This window comes from Gallus gallus, chromosome 9, assembly GCF_016699485.2.
Source record: "Gallus gallus isolate bGalGal1 chromosome 9, bGalGal1.mat.broiler.GRCg7b, whole genome shotgun sequence".
NCBI lineage: Eukaryota > Metazoa > Chordata > Aves > Galliformes > Phasianidae > Gallus > Gallus gallus.
Window position 1 is genome coordinate 472,468 of NC_052540.1, and position 23,281 is coordinate 495,748.

The 23,281-nt window shown below is 53.5% G+C and overlaps 4 protein-coding genes across 21 annotated transcripts in view; 2 read left to right on the forward strand and 2 right to left on the reverse strand.

Annotated features, from left to right (window-relative positions):
* Nucleotides 1-5,887, reverse strand: part of STAG1 (stromal antigen 1) — a 182,312-nt gene extending 176,425 nt beyond the window's left edge. For 7 of the 8 annotated variants that reach the window (XR_005862323.2, XR_005862321.2, XR_005862322.2 and 4 more), the window contains exon 1: nucleotides 5,723-5,887. The gene's annotated coding sequence lies outside the window, so the exon portion shown is untranslated. Of the gene's footprint in view, nucleotides 1-631; nucleotides 4,103-5,722 lie in introns of those variants that run through there. The other variant, XM_046898682.1, reaches the window with a different exon arrangement.
* Nucleotides 5,888-6,217: 330 nt separating this feature from the next.
* Nucleotides 6,218-12,383, forward strand: SLC35G2 (solute carrier family 35 member G2). Of its 8 annotated transcripts, none has more exons than XM_046898352.1 (3): nucleotides 6,218-6,342; nucleotides 9,453-9,686; nucleotides 10,351-12,383. In XM_046898352.1, the coding sequence occupies exon 3, from the start codon at nucleotides 10,373-10,375 to the stop codon at nucleotides 11,606-11,608; it is 1,236 nt and encodes a 411-aa protein (XP_046754308.1). In that variant the 5' UTR covers nucleotides 6,218-6,342; nucleotides 9,453-9,686; nucleotides 10,351-10,372; the 3' UTR covers nucleotides 11,609-12,383.
* An 877-nt stretch (nucleotides 12,384-13,260) lies between these two features.
* SCLY (selenocysteine lyase) lies at nucleotides 13,261-18,723 on the reverse strand. Of its 2 annotated transcripts, NM_001271525.3 has the most exons (13): nucleotides 18,667-18,723; nucleotides 18,096-18,271; nucleotides 17,921-18,021; nucleotides 17,667-17,814; nucleotides 17,264-17,391; nucleotides 16,974-17,138; nucleotides 16,516-16,622; nucleotides 16,199-16,235; nucleotides 15,734-15,817; nucleotides 15,481-15,583; nucleotides 15,242-15,317; nucleotides 14,418-14,618; nucleotides 13,261-13,519 (listed from the first exon to the last, which is right to left on the reverse strand). In NM_001271525.3, exons 2-12 carry the CDS (start codon nucleotides 18,256-18,258, stop codon nucleotides 14,459-14,461), a joined length of 1,272 nt encoding a protein of 423 aa, NP_001258454.1. In that variant the 5' UTR covers nucleotides 18,259-18,271; nucleotides 18,667-18,723; the 3' UTR covers nucleotides 13,261-13,519; nucleotides 14,418-14,458.
* Nucleotides 18,632-23,281, forward strand: LOC424740 (uncharacterized). 3 transcript variants are annotated; one of them, NM_001031300.2, is given in 2 exon segments: nucleotides 18,632-18,927; nucleotides 19,696-23,280. In NM_001031300.2, a coding segment is annotated over 1 exon segment (867 nt). In that variant the 5' UTR covers nucleotides 18,632-18,927; nucleotides 19,696-19,726; the 3' UTR covers nucleotides 20,594-23,280.

Consider the following 23,281-nt stretch of genomic DNA (forward strand, 5'->3'; position numbering starts at 1 on the left):
ATATGCAGCTCATGGAGGGGATAACTGTTAAAGGGTTAAACAAATGATCTGGGTGAGTGAAGAAGGCAAGAGATGTGTGCAGACCTACAGAAGTGACACCACTTCTGACCCAGCATACTGACCCTCTTCTTTTTAGAAAGACGAGAGAAAGGACATTATTGCTGCATTTGATTTCTGTAAAGGCAAGCGGAACAATCAGCTGGAGCTTAGGTATGTCATAGGGAGAGCCTCGAAGAGCTGAAGAAACACCCTGGAGCTGTGGAATAGGAAGGAGATGAAGAATGAATTAATCATGGTCTGGAACTACAAGGGCAGAGGACCCAAAGCATCACAGTGTCACTGCAGCCCTTCAGAAGCTTCGGCAGCTATCTGTACTGCTTCAACTCTCTGCCTTTGCTCACACTACCACGCTGTGCCATATACCCGGTATGTCTTGCACTACATGATTTATTTCATGCTATCACCACAATCACACATTTTTAACCTCATTATCCTACAGAAACAGACCTACACAACTGTATGCTGGCTGCACACCCTTCTCTCTGTTCTCCTCTAATTTTCAGTCCGTGGACCAATTCCTACTAAATTCAGCAAAACAAAAATCCCAGCATATATGCTCTCATAAACTTACACCATTTACTTCTCAAAGGAGATTCTTCATTTCTCTTTCCCAGGTGTCGTTCTACTAAAGTAAGGCTGCAGGAAAACACAGTGACATTATGAGACACCAAAGAAGCCACGCAATGGTGACTCAAAAGAAAACAGCCTTTGAAAATTCTCCCATGCAAAATGGTGGGCTCTTATGGGCTGTGTGATGTTGTGCCCACTCCCCCATCCAACAACGTGATGTGACAGCCTGCTAATAGAAATGATCCTGGGGACCATAGCAGCAGATAGCAAATAAATGACAGTGTAAGAAAGGGCGCATCAATACTGCAGGAAAGCTGAGTTTCACAAGCCTGTGGGATTTCTCTACAAGATCTTGCTTATCCCACATGCCTTCTCGATACAGCCCACCTTCACTCCAAAGAGACACTGAGCAAGGTTCTTCACAAAAGGCTCTCAAAGCAAATAAGCTGCCATGGCAACCACAGGCCTGGCACCAGGGGTTATCTGTCTGTGGGCAAGAAACTGAGCAGGAACAAATGGCCATTTCTGACAACACTGATGCCAGCAGTGAAGTCCCACAGAGCAGGAGCCCAAAGAATGTCCACCTGGAAAAGGAGGTAACAGCTGAAGTGACAATGTGCTGGTAACACCCAGTTCCCCCTGGTGCTGCAGGCAGTGTCAGCAGCAACGAACAGAAGAGCCAGCAGAGGCTGAAATGATGGCAAAGCTGGGTGGGGGGATTCAGCAATGAGATACCCATAGGAACACACTAACACAGCTCCAAGCTGAACATGGCCACCAGGGTAAGCACACACATCTGTGCCCCTCTGCATCTCCCACCTGAAGAAGGTGAAGTTTTAATGTTCCAGAACCATTTCTCCCAAATAACGTTATTGCGTTGACCTTGCATCACCTCTACAACATCCAATTCAGGTCACTCACCTGGCAGGAAAACACCCCTTGCTGCAAGCACTCAGTGCTTGCCACATAGCAAACCCAATAGGGAAGGGGCCTCTTGGAGCTGCAGCAGGCTGTCACGTCAGCTCAACCATCCAGTGCAATTCCACAAGCAGGAACAGTTCTCGTGGTCCTGGCGAGCACTAGGAACAGCAGTGCAAAGCCTGCATGCTTATTACTCACTTAGATGGAATTCATTAGTCATTTCCAGACGAAGTTGTATTTTCCAGTCTTAAACACTAACACAGTGGTGTCTTCCCACTCCTATGGGATTCTAACCCTGAAAAGCAGAGGAAACCCCCCCTGGGAGGGCAGAGACAGATTCTCATCTTGGCATCTGACTTTTGTTTCCAAAAACCGTAACACATGCTACTCCCTACTGTTAAAAAAAAACAACTTGCATCCAGGATGGCTTGTTATTATTTTTATTTTATTGTAGAAAACCTCTGACATCACGGCACACCTCTGACACACAGATCCAATCCTGTGCACCTCCACAAAGAATGTTTTTATCCTAGGAGCCAAACCGTCTGTCAGTGCTGTTTCCCCTCAGCTAACCTGCCAACACCACACCAGTGTGCTGCGTGGTCACAGAACACAGGCTCACTTCATTTATTTATAGAAGAAATGGCACTTACTCTGGTGAACTCCTGCACAGCAATGGACACAGCTGCCTGTATGCCACCCCGTGCTGCTGATACAGCCCTGGTTTGGGGAACCACGGGAACAAGTAGCCTTCCAGCTGGGAGGGCTGAGCAGTGCACCCTCTGGCTTGTCCCTTCCAAGAGGACGTTTCCTTCTGATACAGAAGTGCTTGGGAGACTGTGTACATGGAATGGACAAGGTTTATGCTGAACTTACATTTCAAACTGGGATAGGTGGGATAACCTGGGCTCAGTAAAGACATCTTGGCAATGGATATCTATTTCAAGCACGCTGTTATTGCTAAAAAGCATTTTACAAGATTTCCTACAGAGATGTGAACAAAACACCTTGCCACGTCATCACAACCCAAGGTCCTTGTGACATCAACAAAAGACCCAAGTTATGGGCTGTTCTCTCACAAATGATACAGGTTGGCAAGTGGTGAAACCATCACCTGCACTGAGACTGCCAGGAATTAGGAAATAGCTACAAAATCAGAGCTAAGTCTGAAGGCTGACAGAAATGCCCCATTGCAGCCCCTCCAGCCAGCTGAAGGGGCTACTCACCTTAAAATAACTATGACAAGGAGGGATCTTCCCAAACCAACACCTGCCTCAGGAAGCACATTTGCACACTGAAACGTTGCAACATGGGGTCATCATGTTCTCTAAACCTCCTATTGCCTAGAGGAACAAAGAGAGGTCTTTGCATTCCGACCACACATTCAACATCAAAATGAACCAAGTGAAATCAGTTTGGAAATGAAAGACATTGTGAAGAAAGAAGTGCATTCCTACATCCAGAACAGAATCAAGAACTGTGTGTTGTGAACACAAACCCTGTCAGGCTTCCCTCTCCCCTCCATGAAAGAAAACCAACTCTGTGCTCTCCTGTTCCCAGCCAACAGACAGAACACAGTTCTGCTGCAAACAACCAGATGGCTGTTTGCAGTGAGAGAGTTCCAGAGCTCCAGGTTAAGTGTGTGACTGAAAGTAAAACACCCAAACTTCACAACAAATCACTTTCTATGCAACACCTTCTGGTTGTCATTGGGAATCCCAAAGCAGACCTGTCAGATGTAGAGAAGCACACCCTCATTCCACATTCCAGGCTTCGAGCAGCGCAGGTGGAGCTTCACCCAAACACGTGGGCACTTCAGGCACAGGGCTGGGAAAGCCACAGGGCACAGAGGCCAGCTGCCTATCCTGACACAGCACCGCGTCCAAATCCACTCTCTGCCACCCCTGCACACTGTAAGCAGAGGAGGAGCCGACTCTGTTGCTCCCGGTATATCTTGTGTTGCCTACAGAATTTTCAGATCTTCAGAAAGATGTTTGAGTCTTTTCTGCATCCCACTGGAGCACCATTTACAAACGTTATGATGAAGCTATGCTCTTATCCCAGCAATAGCACTTTCCTTACTAAGTCATCACAATTAAGTGTTTCTCTCCCACATCTTTATACTCCTCCGGGCTCAATTGCCTGCTAAAGCTGTATTTAAAACGCCAGCATTCAGCCACCTCGTAGCACAGCAAGCCTTTGCAACAAAGGGAATGAGCAAGAACACAAACCCAAGGTATACGCTCTTCTTTGGGAAAGTGTATTTTCCAGTCAGGAATATTCACTCACTGAGTCCCTAATCATCCTGAGTTACTTGTTTTGACAATGCATCAAATATTTAACGTTCATAAACCTTCTCAGCTCTCAGGAGGTATGCTGTGGATATAGCAGGTGTGATATCATGTGTATGCAACACGAAGCACAGGCTACAGAGACAGCAGCTCATCTCCTGCAGAGCATGGAGACCTCCTCCATAGGGCTGGGGCTACCAGCTGCTCTGCAAACCATCGCCCAGTATGCTGCTGGGGAGGCTTGGCCACATCAGTAGGATAAGGGGAAGCAGGATAGACAGGGAGAGGGAGATGCTGTGTGCTGAGGTGCTCTGAGCTCCTCTGCCCCCCAGCTCCAAGCAGCCCCACTCTGTGCTGCTATCTCCTGCTGCAGTAAATCCACCAGCGAGTCCATTGGTTGAGCAGCCCCACCAGTGGCACCCTGCCTGCTGCACCACAGCTCCTGCTCCCCACCACGGCCGTGCTGCGGGACAGCTGTGCTGTGGAGGTTTGCACCACGAGCAGCACTTCCTCACGGTGCCCACCAACTCATCGCAGCACTGCTGGGAAAACAAACCGGCCTCTGGTTCCACAGGAACTTCTTTACACAGCGCTCTGATCCAGTGGTTTCCTCCAACTGCCCGATGGATCAGAGCATGGAAACACGCACTGGCTAACTCAGTTACGTGCAGACAAACAGAACTCACTGCATGGGGCAAAAGCTGCTTTGGGTCCAAGGAAACCAGAGCGGCCCTCCAGCACTGCACCCTCATTGCTGCTGTGGTAACACGGGAAAGTTGGGCAAGCCCTGAGATGGGGCACCCACTGTGCCCAGGACGACAGCTGCCTTCGTGCCGAGATCCGGAGAGAGCTTTTGTCCCTCAGTGAACCGTGCGACTGGATGAGCCCTACGGCACCGGAAGCACCGAGACATCGGTACTCACAGGGCAGCTCCGCTTCGTGCCGTGACATCCGCACGGCTGCCAGGCACGGGATTTCTGGACGCCGCTGTGGGCACCACGGCCGCCTTCCTCCTCCCGCTGCTCCCACCCCGAGCCCGCCCGTACTCTGGCGCAGAGCGGCCGCCCGCGCCGTCCCCAGCAGCCGCTGCTCGGCTCCCCAGTATCCACAGGGCCGCCGGCCGTGCCGTGCCGTGCCGCCCCGCCGCCCAGTCCCGGGCTCGGCGCCCCTCACACGGCAGCGCAGCGCACGGCCCCGGGCCCGCAGCGCGGAGCTCAGCCCGCCGCGCCGTGACCGCGCTCCCCCGGCGGGGCCTCGCACCGCGACCACCTCGCGGCTCTCGGAGCGGCGACGGCAGCTCCGGGCCGCGCCCCCCTCCCCCCCGCGCCCCGCCCCGGCCCTGGCCGCCCGCCAGGCGCCCCGCCGCCCTCCCGCGGGCCGGGCCCAGGCTGCGCGCCGGCGGCCCCCGCCGCTCTCCCTCCCCGCCGCGGCGGCTCCCGCTCCGCCGCCGGGGCCGCCCGGGGGCCGCGCGGCGGAAGCGCCACCCCCGCTCCGCCCGAGCATCCCCCGCCGCCCCCGCGGGCCCGGGCCGCGCCGCGGGAGCGCCTCCGCCGCCCTCAACGAGGCCGGGCCCGGCAGCGGGAGAGGCCGCCGCGCTCGGCCCCGCGCCCCCGGCGGCCCCGGCGGGGACAATGAGATGGCGGCGAAGAGCGCCGCGCCCGGGGGACCCGTTGCTCCGGCAGGAGCCGCCCCGCCCCGCGCCGCCTCCTCTTCCCTCCCCTCCCCTTCTCCTCTCTCCTCGCACGGGCAGCGCCCGCTCCCGGCCCGGCCGCCGCGGAGACCGAGCGAGCGAGCGAGCGGCCCCGGCCCGCTGCCCCCGCCCCTCGCGCCTCCATCTTGGATCGGCGCCTCAGCGCCCTCCCTCCCCCGCGCCCGCTCACCTCGGGCCGCGCCGCGCCGGGCGGCGCCCCGGGAGCCTGCGGAGCGGCTGGCGCGCGGGGTCCGGGCGGGTGCGGGCCGGGGCCGGGGCGGCGGCGCTGGCGGGGGCCGCGCTCACCGGAGCCGCAATCCTAAACCGCCATCTGGCGGCATTTCCGACCGCCAATGGCGCAGCCGCCGCCGCGCGCCGGACCCCCAGCGCCCCCTGGTGGCCGTGCGCCGCCACTGCCGCCGCCGCCGCCGGGAGGGGAGGGGCCGGCCGGGCGGGGAGGGGAAGGGAGGGGCGGAGGGGCGCCGCGAGTCGGGACGGCCCAGCGCGGCACGCGAGAGCCGGGCGCCGCAAACGTCTTTCGCGCGAAAACGCCGCGCATGCGCCGCGCTGCGGCCGTGGTAGGGCGCCGCTGTGGTCGAGGGGGCGGGGCGTCGTCCGGGCGACGGGAGACGGGCGGCGGGGAGGGGATGTCGCAGCGGAAGGACGGAGGGGGGGGGGGGGGCCTGGACCCGCAAGGCGGGGGCGAGGCCGGAGCGGTGATGTCGCTCGAGGGCGGAGGGGGCCGGGGGCCGGGGGCCGCCGGCCGGGGAGAGGCGCGCGGCGGCCGCTGAGGGTGGTGTGTCGGCGGCGGTAAGTGCCCGCGGGGCGGGCGGGGAAGGCGGGGCGGGCGGCGGCGGCCGCGTACGGAGCAGCACCGCCGGGAGCCGCCAGCGCCGGGCTGTGCCGTCCCGCCGGGCGGCGCGCGGAGCGTCCCCTCAAATAGGAGGTAGAGCATCTCCCCTGTTAGCCGCTGCGTTGTAATAAAGGCTGCGATCTTCCTTCGAGTATAACGGATCGTTAATAAATGGGCTGATGCGGGCAGACCGCCTGGCTGGGAAGACGAAGGTGCCCCGATTTCGCAGCGTGCATCCCTTCAGCAGCGTCACGGAGACGTCCGCCGTGGCCGTGCCGTGGCACGTAGCTGCCCGCCGCGCTCCTCGTGTCCCGCCCCGCTCCGCTGTGTCGCAGCCGTCGCCGCTGAGCCCTCGCTGTGCGCACGGCTGGGAGCTCCGCGCCGGGAGCTGCCGGCAGCCCGAGGGGCAGAGTGGGGCGAGCGCTGGGAAAGGACAGCGGGAGGTTCTGCTGCGGCCGGTAGGAAAAGCCGCTTTGCGAGGAGTCGGCGCGCCGTGCGCAGAAGCGGTGCGACAGCGGCACCGGCCCAGTCCGGTAACGGGGCTGCGTAGGTACGGAGTGTGCCCGGTGGACGCGAGGGGAAATGACTGGTCTGTAGTGGTCTGACAGAGGTTGCTTACAGCCCTCTGACAGCCTCCGCTTGTCCGGATTCGGGGCGTTTTTCCCAGCGGTGGTGAGGAGCGTCCTGCCGGGCCGGCATTTCGGGACGGGCGGCTGGCGTCGTGTTTCTGACTTCGGAGGGAGCTGCAGCTGCCGTGCCCGCAGATCCGTCGCCTTACATTTCACTTGGCTGACTGGTTTTGGCCTCGTCTGGCATAGGTTGAGAGCGTTTTCCTGTGAGGTTATTAAAAGTCTTTGGTCAGATGTCAAAGGCCGAATGTCCCCGGGCACGGCAAGGAGGCAAGCAGTCTCCCACTCCTCAGCGCTGAATGGCACATAGTCATGGATTTCTCCCTACCTTGTAATTGCTGATCAGCTTTCGTGTCATGCTTGTGTTTCTGGGGAGGGCTGGGGAGGGGATGCTTCCAAAAAAGAAGTCACGGTGTGCATTGTATTAATGGGCATTCAGTGAGTGCACGGTGATGACCTGCATGCCCATGGGAAACGTGCTGCCATGCTGACAGCCGGCGATTCCCAAGAGCTGGCTGGTCAATGGGTGTCACGTTGGTGTCTGAACCAAGAGGTCGTTTTGCTGTGCAACATGAGAATTGTGCACAGGATTTCATCACCAGCCTTCCGTTACATTTCATCCGAAATCGAGTTATGATTTTCAGAAGAAATGCAAATAAACCATTTAATGTCTCTGGACACAGCAGAAAAAGCCCCACGAGCTCTACGTGATCTCCACAAAAGGCACTGGCAGAGGAAGTGCCAAGCTTGCTGCAAAGGCTGTGTTGACTTCCATTTGTTTTAGATTTGTGTCCAGGACAACCACCGTGGGTTTGGGATGTGCGCCCATCTCAGAAATTCTGCCCCCTGAAATTCTCACTGTTAAGAAATGCAGACGGCCCCAATGTACAAACGGGTATCCTGTGTGAGACAGCAGAGCATCTGTCACACGCCCGGCCCTGAGCTGATGCAGTGCAGCTGTGATTGAAGCACTCCAGTTATTTTTTCTCGCTGCTTCTCATTTCTGACGTTCTCCTTTCTGCTTCGCAGTGCTGCCAGCACTGGTAGTGCCGAAGGGAGCGCTGAGCCGTGCAGCCATTTTGAGCTGCGTGCCCACCAGCCATTGTTTCCCTTCAGGGAGCTCTGTGAATGCATTACACAGGTCCAGCACTGCATTTGCGAACACATTTCATCTCTTTTCTATACCCTTTTCTGTATTTGTTGGAAAGAAATGTAACCAAAACTCAGGAGGAAAGAAAGATACTGCAGTATGCTAATAGTTAAAGAAATGCATTTGGGGGGGGGGTTGTTGTTTTTTTCCATGAGCCAACAGTTGCAGCATGTACTCATCTGTTTCTGGATGAGGACTGAGTTTACGCAGGCTGGATCCACCATGGCTCAAATAATAGCACCTCGTGTGCACCGTCTGCATTTCTGTCCTCTCACTTTCTCCACGCATTGTGGAGTTCAAGGCCTTCGTTTGAAGACGTGGGGAGGACGAGGTAGAATAGTGAATGTAAAACACAGAGAAAACGCTAGGCAGGAAAAGCTGTGCTTGTGAGAGGCACCGCCTTCCCGGACTCACCCTGTTCATTTTGCATTTGCTTGTTAAAAGAATCTGAAATTGACAGCTTGCCTACACAAGAAGTATAAGCAGCAGATGACAAGACTGGGGCACGACTCTGGTAGTTTATGTTTAAATGCCAGATGGGCTGTTCACACTGCCCTCGGGTGCAGCTGATGCTCAGCTCTTACCCTCTATTTACTCACCTTGGCATTTCGGCTGGTGCCTCTCAGGTTTCTTGCAGTGCATATACTGTACACTAATGGGAATCCTGGATCCTCCTCTACCACTTAAGGGTGTCCCGGGTGCACTTTCAGCCCCACTCCTCTCTGCCCCTACCAACAACTCACTCTAAGAGGTGGGATACAGCTTCACTTGGGTATAAACAAGGGGTTAAAAATCCCTCACTGTCAGCCAGGCACAGGCACTGCTTTGTCTGTCACAGATCATGGATGGAGAAAACATGAAGGCTGAACCTGGTCGCGATAGCTATTTCTGTGAAGTGCTACCGCACCCGCCTGACGTTGCCTTCTATGTGGGTTCTGTCTGCGGGTCTCCCTGGCGATGTGCTGCTGTGTTTGCAGCCCAACCCCTCATGGTTGTCATACACACCAGAGGCCGGACTGCTGTGGTACGTGAGGCTGAGCTGCTCTCAGCTCCTGGGGAGGATGAGCCTCCTGGGCGTCCCCTCGCCTGCAGAGGTAAAGGCAGGACAGTGGGCATCAGATGGTGAATTGCCTTGTTCTTACGCTGTAGGAACCCTGTGTTCACAAACCACCATTCACTCTTTAGATTACTTCACTCAATAATTCTGAGAGATCAAGTTGAAGAGTGATTTTAGCAAGATGACACTTGATTGCTTTTTCCTCTTTTTTTTTTTTTTTTTCCCTAACAGAGCTCCAATGTTGCCAATTCCAGAGGCTTCAAATACATCTCAAACCTTCAACTTTGAACAGAATCAGAATGTCCCACGCCTGCCTTGAGTATTACTTTCTTAGCTAAGATTGCTGTACCCTGTTCTGTTTGGTATCGGAGCTTTTACTGTTTCTGTTTAGGTATGTGGACAAAGATGTAGATGACAGAGAAGTGTTTTCCCCTTCTGGCTTGGAATCAAACCTCTCAAGAGCAGGTAAAGTCTGCGTGTTTGTTGGTTCGTTTGGTGGGGCACAGTGGTGCCTCCTGCAGGAAGGTTCCGTTCTCCCTGCTGCTGCCTCATTGGAAGGGCTCTTTGCACAGATGGTGCAGGGAACCGCAGACAATAAAATAAGTATTGAATGAGATTTGAAGAACAACTCTGTTGCAAAGTCAGTCACTGGAAATAAGATGTGAAAAGAAGAAGATATTTTAACACTGTCAAGTATTGTTCAAAAACGTGCTGTTTATTCATACACTACCTATGCTGACTTGCTCAGGGATACTGTTTTCCTGTGTTGTTCTCTGGGGGTTTATAAATGAGGCTGTCATCTCCTGCCAAATTTCTGTAATCTTTTAAAATTAGCAAGCAATTAACAAGTCTAATTCATTACAGGGTATTTACTGCCCAAAAAGCTTTAGCGAGGGAACTTTCTCATTAGGATACAGATAGACTGGGATGTTATACAACCTGCACATAATGGGGATATGTCATTTTCAAGAATTGGCAAATAAAATGGAGTTAAAGCAAAACCAAGGACAATCTACGTGTACTTGGACATGGCTCATAAAAATAGCTTGTAAACAGCATTTGTGTATTAATGAATCTCTGAGCATTTGTGAAATAGAAAATAACGGTGCACCCCTATTTTTTCCTTGAGACCAGGACATTCCTCCAAGGAAATGGATTCATCTTCCCAAAAATATCTAGTCAAAAAGCGAGTGAAAATTCATCCCAACACGGTAACAGTGAAATATACATCTCATTATCCCCAGCCAGGAGAAGAGGGATATGAGGATGGTAATGAAGACACGGGAGTATTTATGGAGGACAGTCCAAAGACAAGACTACTGAATGCTGGGAAAAAAAGAGAAAGGACCTTTTTTGGTACGATAGACACACAGCTTCAGCCAGCACAACTGCCCAAACCCCGTGAGATGGGGCATTTCCAGAACTTTCCTGAAGGAAATATACTGCAGTCAAGGAAAATGTGGATAGTCCTTTTTGGATCTGCTGTGGCTCACGGATGCGTGGCTCTAATTACACGATTAATTTCTGATCGTTCCAAAGTGCCATCACTAGAGTTAATTTTCATCCGTTCCATCTTACAGGTGCTGTCTGTTACTGCTGTGTGTTACTACCATGAGCCACCCTTTGGCCCCAAAGGGTACAGACTCCGGCTCTTCTTCTACGGGGTATGCAACGTTATCTCCATTACCTGCGCTTATACCTCTTTCTCCATAGTTCCCCCTAGTAATGGGACCATTATGTGGAGGGCTACCACTACAGTGTTCAGTGCCATTTTGGCTTTTTTGCTAGTAGATGAAGGAATGGCTTCTGTAGACATAGTTACGGTAGTTGGCAGCGTGTTTGGCGTTTGTCTGGTCATGATCCCCAACATAGTTAAGGAAGAAAACTCCCTGCTGAGCACCTGGAAGGAAGCTTTTGGCTACACCATGACTGTTATGGCAGGTTTGACCACTGCTCTCTCTATGATAGTCTACAGGTCAATCAAAGATAACATCAGCATGTGGACAGCACTGTTCACCTTTAGTTGGACAGGAACAGTATGGGGAGCATCCACCATGTTCTTACTTCAAGAGCCAATTGTCCCGCTGGATGGAGAAACCTGGAGCTATCTCCTTGCTATCTGCCTGTGCTCCACAGCAGCCTTCCTGGGGGTGTACTACGCGTTGAGCAAGTTCCACCCTGCTCTGGTCAGCACGGTACAGCACCTAGAGATAGTCATTGCCATGGTCCTGCAGCTTGTTGTGCTGCGCATCTTGCCAGGTACTTACGATCTTGTTGGGGGAGCAGTTATTTTGGTTAGTGTTGTTTTCCTTGCGTGTCATAAACTGTCCTGGAAGAATTTAGGAAGACAAGATTATCAGGAGATTGTGGATTCTTCCATTAAATGAACTGCAGTTTTGTTGTCCAGTTCTGGACATGTGTTACTGTTGTATCTGTTACATGTGTGACCACAGGAAAGTAACATATTCCAACTCTGTTGTGTTCTAGTGTACTGGTCAGGTCCTCTTTCTACCGTTTAACTTCACAGCTGATGTAGCAATGTTGGTATTTCCAGATTTCCGTGACGGGTGAACTTGTTCTAGCGCATACAATCACTGTTTGTCATGCGAGGAAAGGATATTTGTCTCCAGCACAGAGGGTAGTGGAGCACAGGACAAGTTGTAGGCCTTTTCTGCCTCACTTTCCCTGCTAAAGTAATACAGAGACAGAGGGATCCACTAGCAGCTGCCATTACCATGCACTGTGGTAGTAGGAAAATGAGCAGTAAAAGCATTAAAATGGTCAACCAGGGTGTTCGTATCTTCTTATGCTTTGGCTGTAATATTCCAAATGAAGTAACACTAATATTTCTGTGATTGTTACTTGTATTTCCAGTGTGTATATAAACAAAAGAATGTATCAGTAAAGTTTTTTTGCGCTCTGTGGTTAAGCTTCTATCTGAATTGACACAGGAAGCCCAGACCTCTAGAACTGTCTTTCCTCCATGCCCTTGTGTGGATCTGCAGTTGTGCTACAGCTCTGAAAGAGAGCTCCAAGAAGATTCCTCATAATAAAAGATCTACCTCTGGAGCAGGGCAGTATTCCTTCTCTAGAACCACTTTCTCCAAAAGAGGTTTCAACCATTAAGCAAGAGGGAAAAATAAAGGCTGCATTTGAGACTGAGGTGTGAGCAATGGTGTTTACAAAAAACAGCCTGGTAGGCATCTAGTGACTGTAAAACCATTCCTGGAACAGTCAGCCCTAAACACATTTTCCAACCCAAAGAAATACTGCAAGTTTAGTCTCCTTTCAATAATTTTCTGAGTCAGCGTACTTGGGTCCTAACGATTCAGTTAGAAATGAAATGGACAAAAAGCACTGCGGTGTCATGGTTACAGACTGCATTCCTGGCGCTGCTAACAGCTAGGAAAGAGAAGGACCAGTGTCTTAAAAATCTGTGTCCGCAGTTGTGCTTTCTGCAACTAAATGCAGCTCGGTAATTGCATTAATCCCTACCACACATCTTTCCTACTCTGCTGTGACCATCACCAAGAAACGTGAGGTCAGGCATCAGAGGCATTTGCTCTTATCTTTCTCATCCTTCTGGGAACTCCTTGGAACTGCTGGGAGCCAGCTGAAAAGACACAGCAGGAGGAGTCTGAACACACAATGAGTTTGTTTTGCGCCTTGTGCCCACCAGGCAAGGAGGAAGCCATTGCTGCTTACCAGGAATGGCTCAGTATATATGATCTGAACCACAGATATGTATGATGTGAACCACAGCAACAGCTGGGATAGATTGAATCTGGATCTTTGAACTGATCTGCTGCCCCCTCCCTGTCCACCCTCAAGCATTGCTGGGTTTTGAGCCCTGCCTGCTGACAGCAGATGGTGAGCCCTGGGGTTACAGCTCCATTGCAGCCAGGATCAGCAGACACCTCCCCATGCCAGCAGACTGTGCCTCTGGCAGTTCTGGGACACCAGCGCTTTCAGAGGGAAAAGCCATCCCTCTTACGACCTCAACCAGTTCAGTGTCCCAAAAAACACCAGGGAAAATACATTTTACATGGGAATATGCCACAGCAATGGCAATCGCTTTTATTCCTATGAATATCAAAAGACCAGATTCCCTGAAATCATTCAGCCCAGTTACAGCGCTCCCAGTGCATTTGACACCCGTGTCCTCTTAATGTCAGTGATCAGAACAACTGCCTTGGCCACACCAGGGTGACACGTTTCCTTGGGCACTGGCACACATTAGGGCACCTGCAACAGCCACTTCTTTCCAGAGCACGTGGAGCCAGCAACAGCTCTGCCCACTGTAGGAAAGACAGGGAGCAAGTAATGCAATACAGCGCTGGGAAAGCTATACCCAACACTTTCCCAGCCAGAAAACACTTTTGTGGCTTAGGGCTCTGGCAGTGGCCGTGCAATGCCCAGCCCAGCCTCTTACTGTGTCGCTATAAACTCATTTCTCCTTGGGACAGATGGTCTTTCTTCCTCTCAGTGATCAGACAGCAGGAAAGCTTCCTTTGTGGAAAGCAACCAGTGCAAAAGCCTTCAGCTCCTATGGCTTCCACGCCTGTTATGTTCTGGAGGCAGCCAAGCTCTGAGACTCTCTGACACATGCAGAAATGTGCTGGCAAGCAAGGAGTGCCTGACAGCAATGCTCCCAAAATGTCTTGCACCATGCAATAGGAATGACAGAGTCCTCAGCAAGAACTAGATGTGCTGCTCCAGCCCCAAAGTAGCAAAGCCATCTCCTCAGCACAGCCCCCAGCTTCCTGCTGCCACCAGCACGCACTTGCAAGCTTTTCTGCTAAGGCAGCACACGCTGTGGAGGCAAATCAGCCATACTGCAATCACTGCAAATGCAAGGCAGTAGACATCTAAGCAGACCTGAGAGCACACTGCTGCTGAAACAGACTATCTCGCTTTCTCCTCCAGCCACCACTTCCACAGTGTTGAATCAATGATCCCAAGCTCGAGGCTGGGTCCATTTGGTTGGGTTGTCAGGCAGGCTGTTCCTGCCAAACCCCGATTCCAAACTGACTCAGTCAGCAGCCATGGAGTTAGAAGATTGGACATAAGACTGGAGGAGCAAATCCTGTTAGCAGAGGCTTGCTATTAGTTTGGTCACCATCCTGCCCCTGCACAACCAGCATAAAAGGGGTTGCCACAGCCAACACTGAGGAGTAAAGCAGAGCACAATCCTACCCTGAGAACCTGGGTGACGGGCAAGGAGTGATTCCTGGGCCCTACGAGGCTTGGTCCTTGCCAAGCTGTGCCACAGCCTGCACGAGGTCCTGCACAACCAGGTCCACATCTGCGCGGGTGGTGTCTCGCCCCACACTCAGCCGCAAGGCGTTCTGCGCTATGTCGCAGGGGATCCCGCAGCTGAGCAGAATCAAGGAGGGCCTGAAACAAACGTGGGCATGAGTGGGTTTAATTTGAAGACCAAGAAAATGCATCACCAGACAGCCTCGCAGAGCCTTAATAAGGAGCACATCTGTACAGATGCACTCCAGGAAAACCACTTGTTTTCCAAATGTATCTGCTCCACACAGCTTGTTTCCCTGTGGCAGACCTGGCTTTTCTCCTCCAAGAAGGAAGCTCCCCAGTGTTCCCATGGCCTGACAACTCTACATGGCATTGCTCTAGATCAGCACAAAAGGACTTTCTGTCCCCATATGCAACCAAACGAGTCCTCTGGAGACCCAACGTGGGCTTGAGTGGGTGAGCCAGACCCACGCAGACATAAGGCAGATTCTGTTATGGCAGTGCCAGGCACTGAGGAGCACTTCCAATCTCAGCTGCATCACCAGAGCCAGGACAGACAAAGTCCGTCAGCAGCAGTCATGCGTTCCAGTTGTGTTTCCTGCAATGACCTCCTTCGCCTCCTTCAGCCTCTCTAGAAAGCTTTGCACTCCCTTTGCTGCAGGGCAGCAATACCTACAGCCACCCACAGCCTCTTTGTCTTATCTTCCTCCCTCCCACCCTTTCCCCTATGAAAAGATGCTCTGCTAGAGCCAGCTGCTTACCGATCTCCTTTCTCAGAGTGGCAGGCAGCCCCAACACTGGCAAGAAGGGTCTTGCAGTGAGACAGCACCCTGCGCCCTGCAAGACAAACACAAGTCTCTCAGTGCCCAGTCTCCCTCTGAGACTCACTTCCCAGCTAAAGTTTATGCCCAAGCCATGGCTGAGCTCCCATGTGTCAGGCACGCAGCATGTTGCGGCACAGTGGGGAAGTCGGACAAAGGAGACATATGAACAGAGCTACCTTGAAGGCCTGAGCCCAAGATGGAGACATTGCAGGTATTGCAGAGTCGCTTGGAGCCTGTAAACTGGCTGTTGAAGTGGATACCCAGCTTCCCAAAGGATGCCTGGAGAAATCAGAGGGCTGTAAGAACATGAGCAGCTGTGTCCTGATGAGGAGGTGGCTGGGACAGAAGGACATACTCCAACTCAGGGCACTGCCCTCTGCAGGCTGAGATCCAGGAAGGGGAGAAACAACAGGAGCAAGATCTGCTCACCTCTAGCCTGGCCTCCAGGTAGTCCCGAACATCCTGCATATGTGCCTCATAGGCCTCCCAGTTCCTGCTCACCAGCTCTGCAGCCTGAAAAGACCCAGACAGGTTCTGTCAGTAACCTCCAAACAACTCCCTCCACATGCAGCCTCCTAGCATGCAACTGCAGCCCAGGAACAACCTCCGCAATTGCCACACCTCCTGTGTCTCCCAGTAGACACTCAATGCCCCATGCAGCATTAGCTGTGACTGCCCCACTGCTAGGGAGTCTGCAGGGCAAAGTCTGCAGTGCGTACTTTGAAGTAGCTCCTTAGGCTGGCACCAGAAACTCCCATCTCATTTTCTTGGAGTTCAACTGTCCTCTTGTGCTCAGTATGTCATTTTTAAAGACTAAGGAGTGCAGCAAGCTGTGTCCATGCTGGCTTTGCCAGGCAGCAGCCATGAGGAACCTCTCACCTATCTCCAACTCACCTTGCCAAGGCCAGCAATCATCGGGGTGTTCTCAGTGCTGGAAAAGAAGAACGAGCAGTGACTTATTTACCTGGACCTTCTGGTCCACCCCCCAGTCTCAGGACACAAACACCCCCCACATGGGACTCCTCACCACTGCCAGGGAGCTCTCTGATGCAGCTAGGAAGGGGACAGCTCACCCTTTGGCTCTACCCATGCAAAGCCTTCACATGAAGCTTCCGCACACCAACCCACCTCCCCAACCCAGGGATGGAGATGACAGTGCTGACACCTCAGCTTAGGCTTTGTGTAGTTTTGCCACTGAACAGCCACCTTACCCTGGCCGGAAATTCCTCTCTTGCCCACCTCCAAAGAACATGGGGTGCAGCGGGGTGGTGGTGCCAGGACCACGCACATACAGTGTGCCAATCCGTGGGCCGTAGAACTGCAGGTAAGGAACAAAATCAAAAACTCACGTTGACTCTGCAGACACAGTGCCAGGTGCCCTGGTGACAGACAGCTGCCTAAACCAAACTGAGTGCCCACCAGAGATGTCCTCAGCCCTTAGTCACCTCCTGCTTTCCCTTCCAGACAGATCTCCCTGACTGGCAGGATCCCTGCCACCCAGCTTTGCTCAGCTGCTGGGGAATTTGCTGGGATCTCAGAGTCTGAGAGATTTGCAAACCCACAGCTGTGCCCCACAGCGCTTTCCCAGCAATATTCTGCTAGTTGCCCTCGGCTACCAGAGATATCCACAAACACAAATGGTGTCCGGGCCTCATGATTAGGGCCATACCTTGTGCCCCACGACAGTGAGGTAATCCACCCCCAGCTCCTGCACGTCCACACGCCCTTTGCCAATCATCTGTGCTGCATCCGTGTGCACCAGGATCCTGGGCAGCCCCTCCACCGCTCTCCTCTGGTTGAGGGCACGGATGCGCTGGCTCAGCTCTGCAACAGGCTGACAGAAAGGGAGTCCACATCTGAGGAACCATTTCCTCCCTCTTATTAAACACCTTTTTACCAGGATGTCTCCTGGACACCTTCCTGGCTGCATCCCATCCCACTTGCTGTCCAGAGACTCACCATTATGACCCCTGTCTCATTATTGGCCAACATGATGGTAACTAGGCAGGTGGTTGGCCGCACCGCAGCAAGAATATCATCTACCTCGGCCCGCCCGCTTCGTGGGGACACAGACACAAAGGTAGTTTCTGCAAGACAAGAAACAAGTCCCCAGGTTTGCTGGGAAGCCCCACAGTACTGCCCAAACTCTAATGAAGAGCAGGAGGGTTGTGTGGGCAGCTGGCATGCAGACAGAGAGTCCCGCAGTTCTTGGGTCAGCAGTGTCTAATATCAGCCAGCTACCACACCCAGCTTGCAGGAAGGTGGGCACTGTGTCAGGAGTTTGTGCCATTCGAGGGCAGCTGCGGCCAAATACCACCATCCCATCCCATCCCTCCCTGCTCCCTCCCAGTGCCCCACTCACCTGCCAGGTGTCCCTTCACCAGCTGCTCCAGTGGCAGGCGGATGGAGTCGTGCTCCACATTCGATGTCACGATGTGTGGCACAGCCTGGCCCTGCCCCTGGCTCTCTCGGAAGTACTTGAGGGCCGTATGGATGACCATGTTGTTAGCCTGAGAAAGACAGAGAGAAGAATTAAGACCCAGGGGACGTGCAGCACCCTTTCTCCCTATCCTCCCCACACAGAGACAGTGGCCGTTCACTGCCAGGTGCCCTCACCTCCGTGCCCCCCGAGGTGAAGATGATGTCCTCGGGCCGGCCCCCCACCAGCCTCGCCAGGCTCTCCCGGGCACTCTCAATGAGCTCCTTGGCCTTCTTGCCTGCAGGACACAGACCGGCAACTACGCTTCCCACGGCCCCGCGCCCAGCCCGGCCACCAGCCCCTCCACCTTACCTGCAGGGTGGGAGCTGCTGGGGTTGCCCCAGGCCTGACGAGCCGCCTCGTCCATGGCCTGAGCAGCCTCCGGGGCCAGTGGAGTGGTGGCATTGTGGTCCATGTACACCCATCTGCCGGCAGAGCCCACCACCTCTCCCGGCTGTTCTATCTCGGCACCCATCGCTGTCCACACCCTGTAACCGACAGAAATTCACTCAGCTCCCAAACTCCCCTCCGCTTCCCCACCCCTCAGCTCCTCACACCTCACCCGCAGCAATGGCACCCGACGTCAGCAATGGCACCGCCCCCCAACCGCCCCCTCCCGCCGATCGCCGCCATTGGCTATCCGAGAGGAACACCTGCGCGGCAGCGAATCGGCGCCCGTCCTCCTCGCGCCCGGAACGGCGCCCGCCCGATTGGCCGAGGGCTCCCGAACCCGCGGGGCCCCCATTGGCCCCTGGCGGGCGGCGCGCGCCTCGCGGCCAATCGGCTGAGGACGGCGCCGGGCGGGACCCCCCCGCACCCTCCCGCCGAGGGGCGCCGTGAGGCGCTGTGGGCGGGGCGAGGCCAGGCCAGGCCGCGCGCTCACTCTCTCGCGCAACTCCGTCCTCCCCGCGCGCACGATTCCTCGCGCGCCGCCGCCGAGCCGAGAGGAAGGGGCGGCCGTCACGCGCCGCGCACTTCCGCTGCCGACCCGGGGAGGCGCGCGCGCGGCGAAGGAGGGCCTTCCGGGAAAGGGCGGGCGGGAGCGGCCGCGGCGCTGCCCCTCTCTAAGATGGCGGCAGCAACCTCGGCGCGTTCTCCCCGCTCTCTCCTGCGCAGGCTCCGCAGACCCCCCTCCAAGATGGCGGTGAGCCCCGGGGAGGGGAGGGGCCGGGCGGGCCGGGGGCAGGGCGCGCCAGCGGCGCGGACCCCCGCGCGGGGCCGCGGCACGCGGCGGGCCTCGGGAGGGACGGGCGGGACGTCGCGGGCGGCGCCCGGGGGCCGCGCCGGGCGCCGCGCCGTGACTCAGCGCCGCGGGGCCCCGGGACGCGCCGCGGGGGGTTCCGGCTCCGCGCCCCCGCCGCCGGCCTCGCGGCCCCGCTCGGGCGGCGATCCGACGGGCCCGGGGAGCCGAGGGGGACCCGCGGGGCGGCCTCGGGGTCGGGCGGGCCTCGCCTCGCGGCCGCGCGGGCCCGAGGGCCGAGCCGGGGCCGGCTTCCTGCGCGGCCGGGAAAAGTGCCAGTCAGCGCGGGCGGGCCGGGCTGAGCGCAGTGCCCCGCCGGGACGGGCGCGAGCAGCCGCGCGCTTCGGGCCCCGCGCGTGCCGTGAGCGAGCTCGGCGCCCCGGGCGGCCTCGGTCTGCTGCAATTTGCAGTGTGGAGTCTGAAGCGCCATTAGATGTAATTAATGTAAACAAACGCGCTGTTACACTTTAAACGCTGCGCAGAAGAGCGAGAGAGCCGCGTTGAGCAGATGGTGAGATGGGCTGGGCTACCGCGGCGACCATCCAACTGCATCGGGCGCGGCGGAAAAATCCCCGATCTCATTGGTCTCAGCGCCTTTCCTCGGCTGTTTATCCCCGCTGCGGTAAAAAAATGCCTCATCTCACACGCTTGTCTTCCGTCGCTGTCTTTCAGGTTATGTCATAACTCCGAGCCAAACGCAGTGATGGAATCACTGGATACCGAGGTGAAAGCACGAAAGACTCTGGGGACTGTTGAGTATGTCGAGTCTTCAGGCTTCACCCAGGGAATCCTGCCGACAAAGAAGGATGTGGTTCAGAACATGCTGTACCTGTTGCAGCCCAAGAGAGCTGGCCAGGCCCAGCGGTCCAAAGAGGACGCGGCTCAGCTGCTTGCGGAGCACCTGCAAGAGCACTGGTTGGTTTGCAACTTGCATACCATCGGAACGCAAAGTATAAAGAAACTTATCCTCAAAATGTATGAGGAGTTCACCAGATTGTACCAGACCAGAAAGCAGAGGCAGAACCAGGCTTACACGGAGAGAGCGGACAAATTCAACGAGAGTTCTGAGAAGCTCTTTGACATATTTTGTACAGACACGCACATGAGAAATAAGCTGGAGGAATACAGCGGGATAAAAATGACTGGCATTGAGCTGAAGTTTCTTGAAGATCAAAGAAGTGAGCGAAAAATGTACTATGAAGATTTCACAGACAAGCAGGAACTGAAAATGATGGAAAGAAGACAAAAGATACAGTGTCTGGAGCACTTCAGAAAGCTCGCCAGGGAAGAGAAGGAAGGAAACAAAGCGAAGGGAACGACGTACAAAACCGATGAGCAGTCAGACGAAGGCAAGAGTGTGGATGAGGCCTATCCTGTGGACGAGGAGAACGGGGGGGCTCCAGCCTTCTCGCTGAGGGGCAGAAGGAAGCGCCGCTGCACTGCGTGGTCGGCTGGTGCCGCGAATGCTGCTAGCGATGCCATGCCCCTGGAGTGCCAGCATATACGGATGAGCATCAGGAGAGTTAGGCCTGGGTTCTACGAGACTGTGGAGAAGGTAGAAAACTGCTAGTGTATGCCGTGGTCAGCAAGCAGAGCTGCTGGAGTACAGGGTGGCAATACACACGTTAGGCAAGTTTGAAATCCCACAATCAATTGGAAGCAATTGTTTGAGATCCCCAGCCAGAGCTCAGGAACATCCTGCCTCCGGAGAAGAACGCTGGGACAATAGCGGCAAGGACTAAAACACATGAACTTGGAAGGATAAGTAATCACCAACTAACGATGCAAAGGCTCAAACGTAGCAGATGATCTAAGTTTATATAGCGTATAAGCCTCTTCTTCCAAGGTCTTGTCTACATCAGTGGGTTTTTGGAAGTCTCTCACCATTTCTGAGCCAGTGGTGGCCTAACAGGACTTCGATTTACTGCAGGGAAATAACTTGGACTTGTTGCTGATAGAAAATTAATGTGCTGAAAAGCCCTAACTCTTGCTGATTTCAGTGGGAGGGAAGGCTGCTCAGCCCCTTTCAGCAGAATTGGCATTTCTGCAAGGAAGGAAGCTAGTTTTCACGTGTATTACTCAGTCCCAGAGAGGCGTCCTGTGATTTCATAAAGGGATTGCTCTCCTTCTTGAGGAGGAGAAGAGAGATCAGGAGCTGTCTGAGTGCTTTGGCTGTAAAAACGTTGATGATTCTGAATATTTTATTCTGGATTCTATGTTGACGACGTTTCCTTGATCAGGATAAACCTTCCTGCAATTGAATGAGTTTTAATATAAAATCTTTAAGCTAGAATCAGAGATGTGAATTCTAAATGAACTGATAGTTTTATCTTCCTGGGGAGAGGGGGGTGGTATTAAGATAGAGCAAAGGATGCAAATTGCATTATTTAGTTTAAGATGGAAAAAACTTTATAAAATATTATCCTGTCGTCTTAGGATATAGGGAAGAAAAAATCTTCCCGTGTGTAGCTGTGGTATTTGCAGCAAAAGGCTCCTTAATCCGGACTTGCTTTTCCACCCCCTGTAGGTACGTGCTGACCAGCAGAGTGGAAGTGGTAGTTTTCCACCAAGAGTTTATTTGAGAAAAGTATCATCCTCTTGCCCATGTGTACCTTAAGCAGTGACATGTCTGTGGTTTTAGATATATGCAGTACGAGGGTATCTGCTGTTTTTAGTTAAGGTTGCTTTACTGGTTTTTAAATATGAGAGTTGCATTTGTACGAAACCCAGCGCTGGAGATCTCCCTGGTGAGATGCCCAGACCTTGCCAGATCACATTTAAAAAAACAAACAGAAAAAAACCAAGGCTCTGTCCTCAGAAACACTCTGATAGAAAGAGCTCAAACTTGCCTGGTTTTCAAATTTACCTTTCAGTGTGAACATTTCCCCACTCCAGTATCTCGGCTTTACCCCATTTCTTTCCTCAATGTCCTGCATATCATTTTACTGATTATTAACTCGCACTGTTTCATTCTTTAGCTTTTGCTTCCTTTAACAATAAATGCATGTACAAATAATTTTGACAGTTCCTGTTACTTTGATGAATCAATCTTGGACTGCTTTGAAGTCCTATGCCAAAGGAGGAATGAAACGCAAATTAGCTGCTGTTCAAATTTAGGTGCAGCAGAGCTAGGAAGCAAAGGAGGCAGCAGCAGCCTTTGGCCCCGCTGCTTAGTCAGGCTCCAGCTGCATCCACTTTGTCCCTCCTCCTGAGGATGGATCTGTCCGGCTCTGAGCGATACATCGGCTTCCCAGTGAACTTGCTCGTTAGTAATTGCCGGGATCCTTATTCTGTGTCTGACGAGTTCTTGGTAAGTTGCTCCAAAATATTTAGTGAACTCAGTGTATTCTGCATCACTCTTAGTGTCGTTACAGGTTTGATAGCATGTACCCGCGTTCTGCAGCACCCTTCAGCCTCCTCTGCTTGAGAGATTGCAGCCCTCTCCTCTCTGACATGCTTCACTGACTTCCCCTTGCAAATTATGTCACGTTGAAACTATTTGCCTTCCAGCCCTGAGATGCTGGACTCCAGCCTCTCACTGGGCTCCTACACCAGCAGCTCTGTTTCAGCAGGGAATATAGCCAAGCTCGGACCTCGCAGAATTAGAATTTTTTAAATAACTGCTGTAAACCCCCCTTTGTATTACAGATATAGCTGATGGTATAAGTGCTAATGTGTAAAGTAAACCCAACAGGGCTGAACAGAAGTACGGAACACAGCTGTGTAGTGCTTTACAATTTTCAGGGATTCAGGGAATTTAAGGTTGTCAAATCTGACTTCCTGTCTACCACAGGGAACTGCATTTCATTCAGAAGCCCCATACTCAGCCTACCAGTGTCAGCTCAACTGAGGTGTCTTACAGAACGCCGAGGTGAAGACGTCAGAAGTCTGCTGTCTTCCTCAGTGCTACACTTGTTTGTCATCTTTGCTGTTTTCGGCAGAAAAAAAGAAAAGATGACCATACTGTAGGCTGTGATTTGTTTCATGACATCTTGTACAGGCTGAGCAGTGTTTATTGCATTTAAATCATGTTTGTTTCTTAACTGGGTTTGACTGTGGATAGAGCCAAAGCCTGGCTCTGTTTCTGCTGCAACAGGGGGAAGATTTCTATAATGATGTATTCTGATTACTCTTCATTGGGACCATGGTGCCTTTTTAATCAGGACAGTAAATCTTGTCCCAGGATTCTGTACTTTTGTACGTTAACGGTTGTTGACTTTCCTTTTTTGGTGTGTCCCAAATAAATTAATATAACATA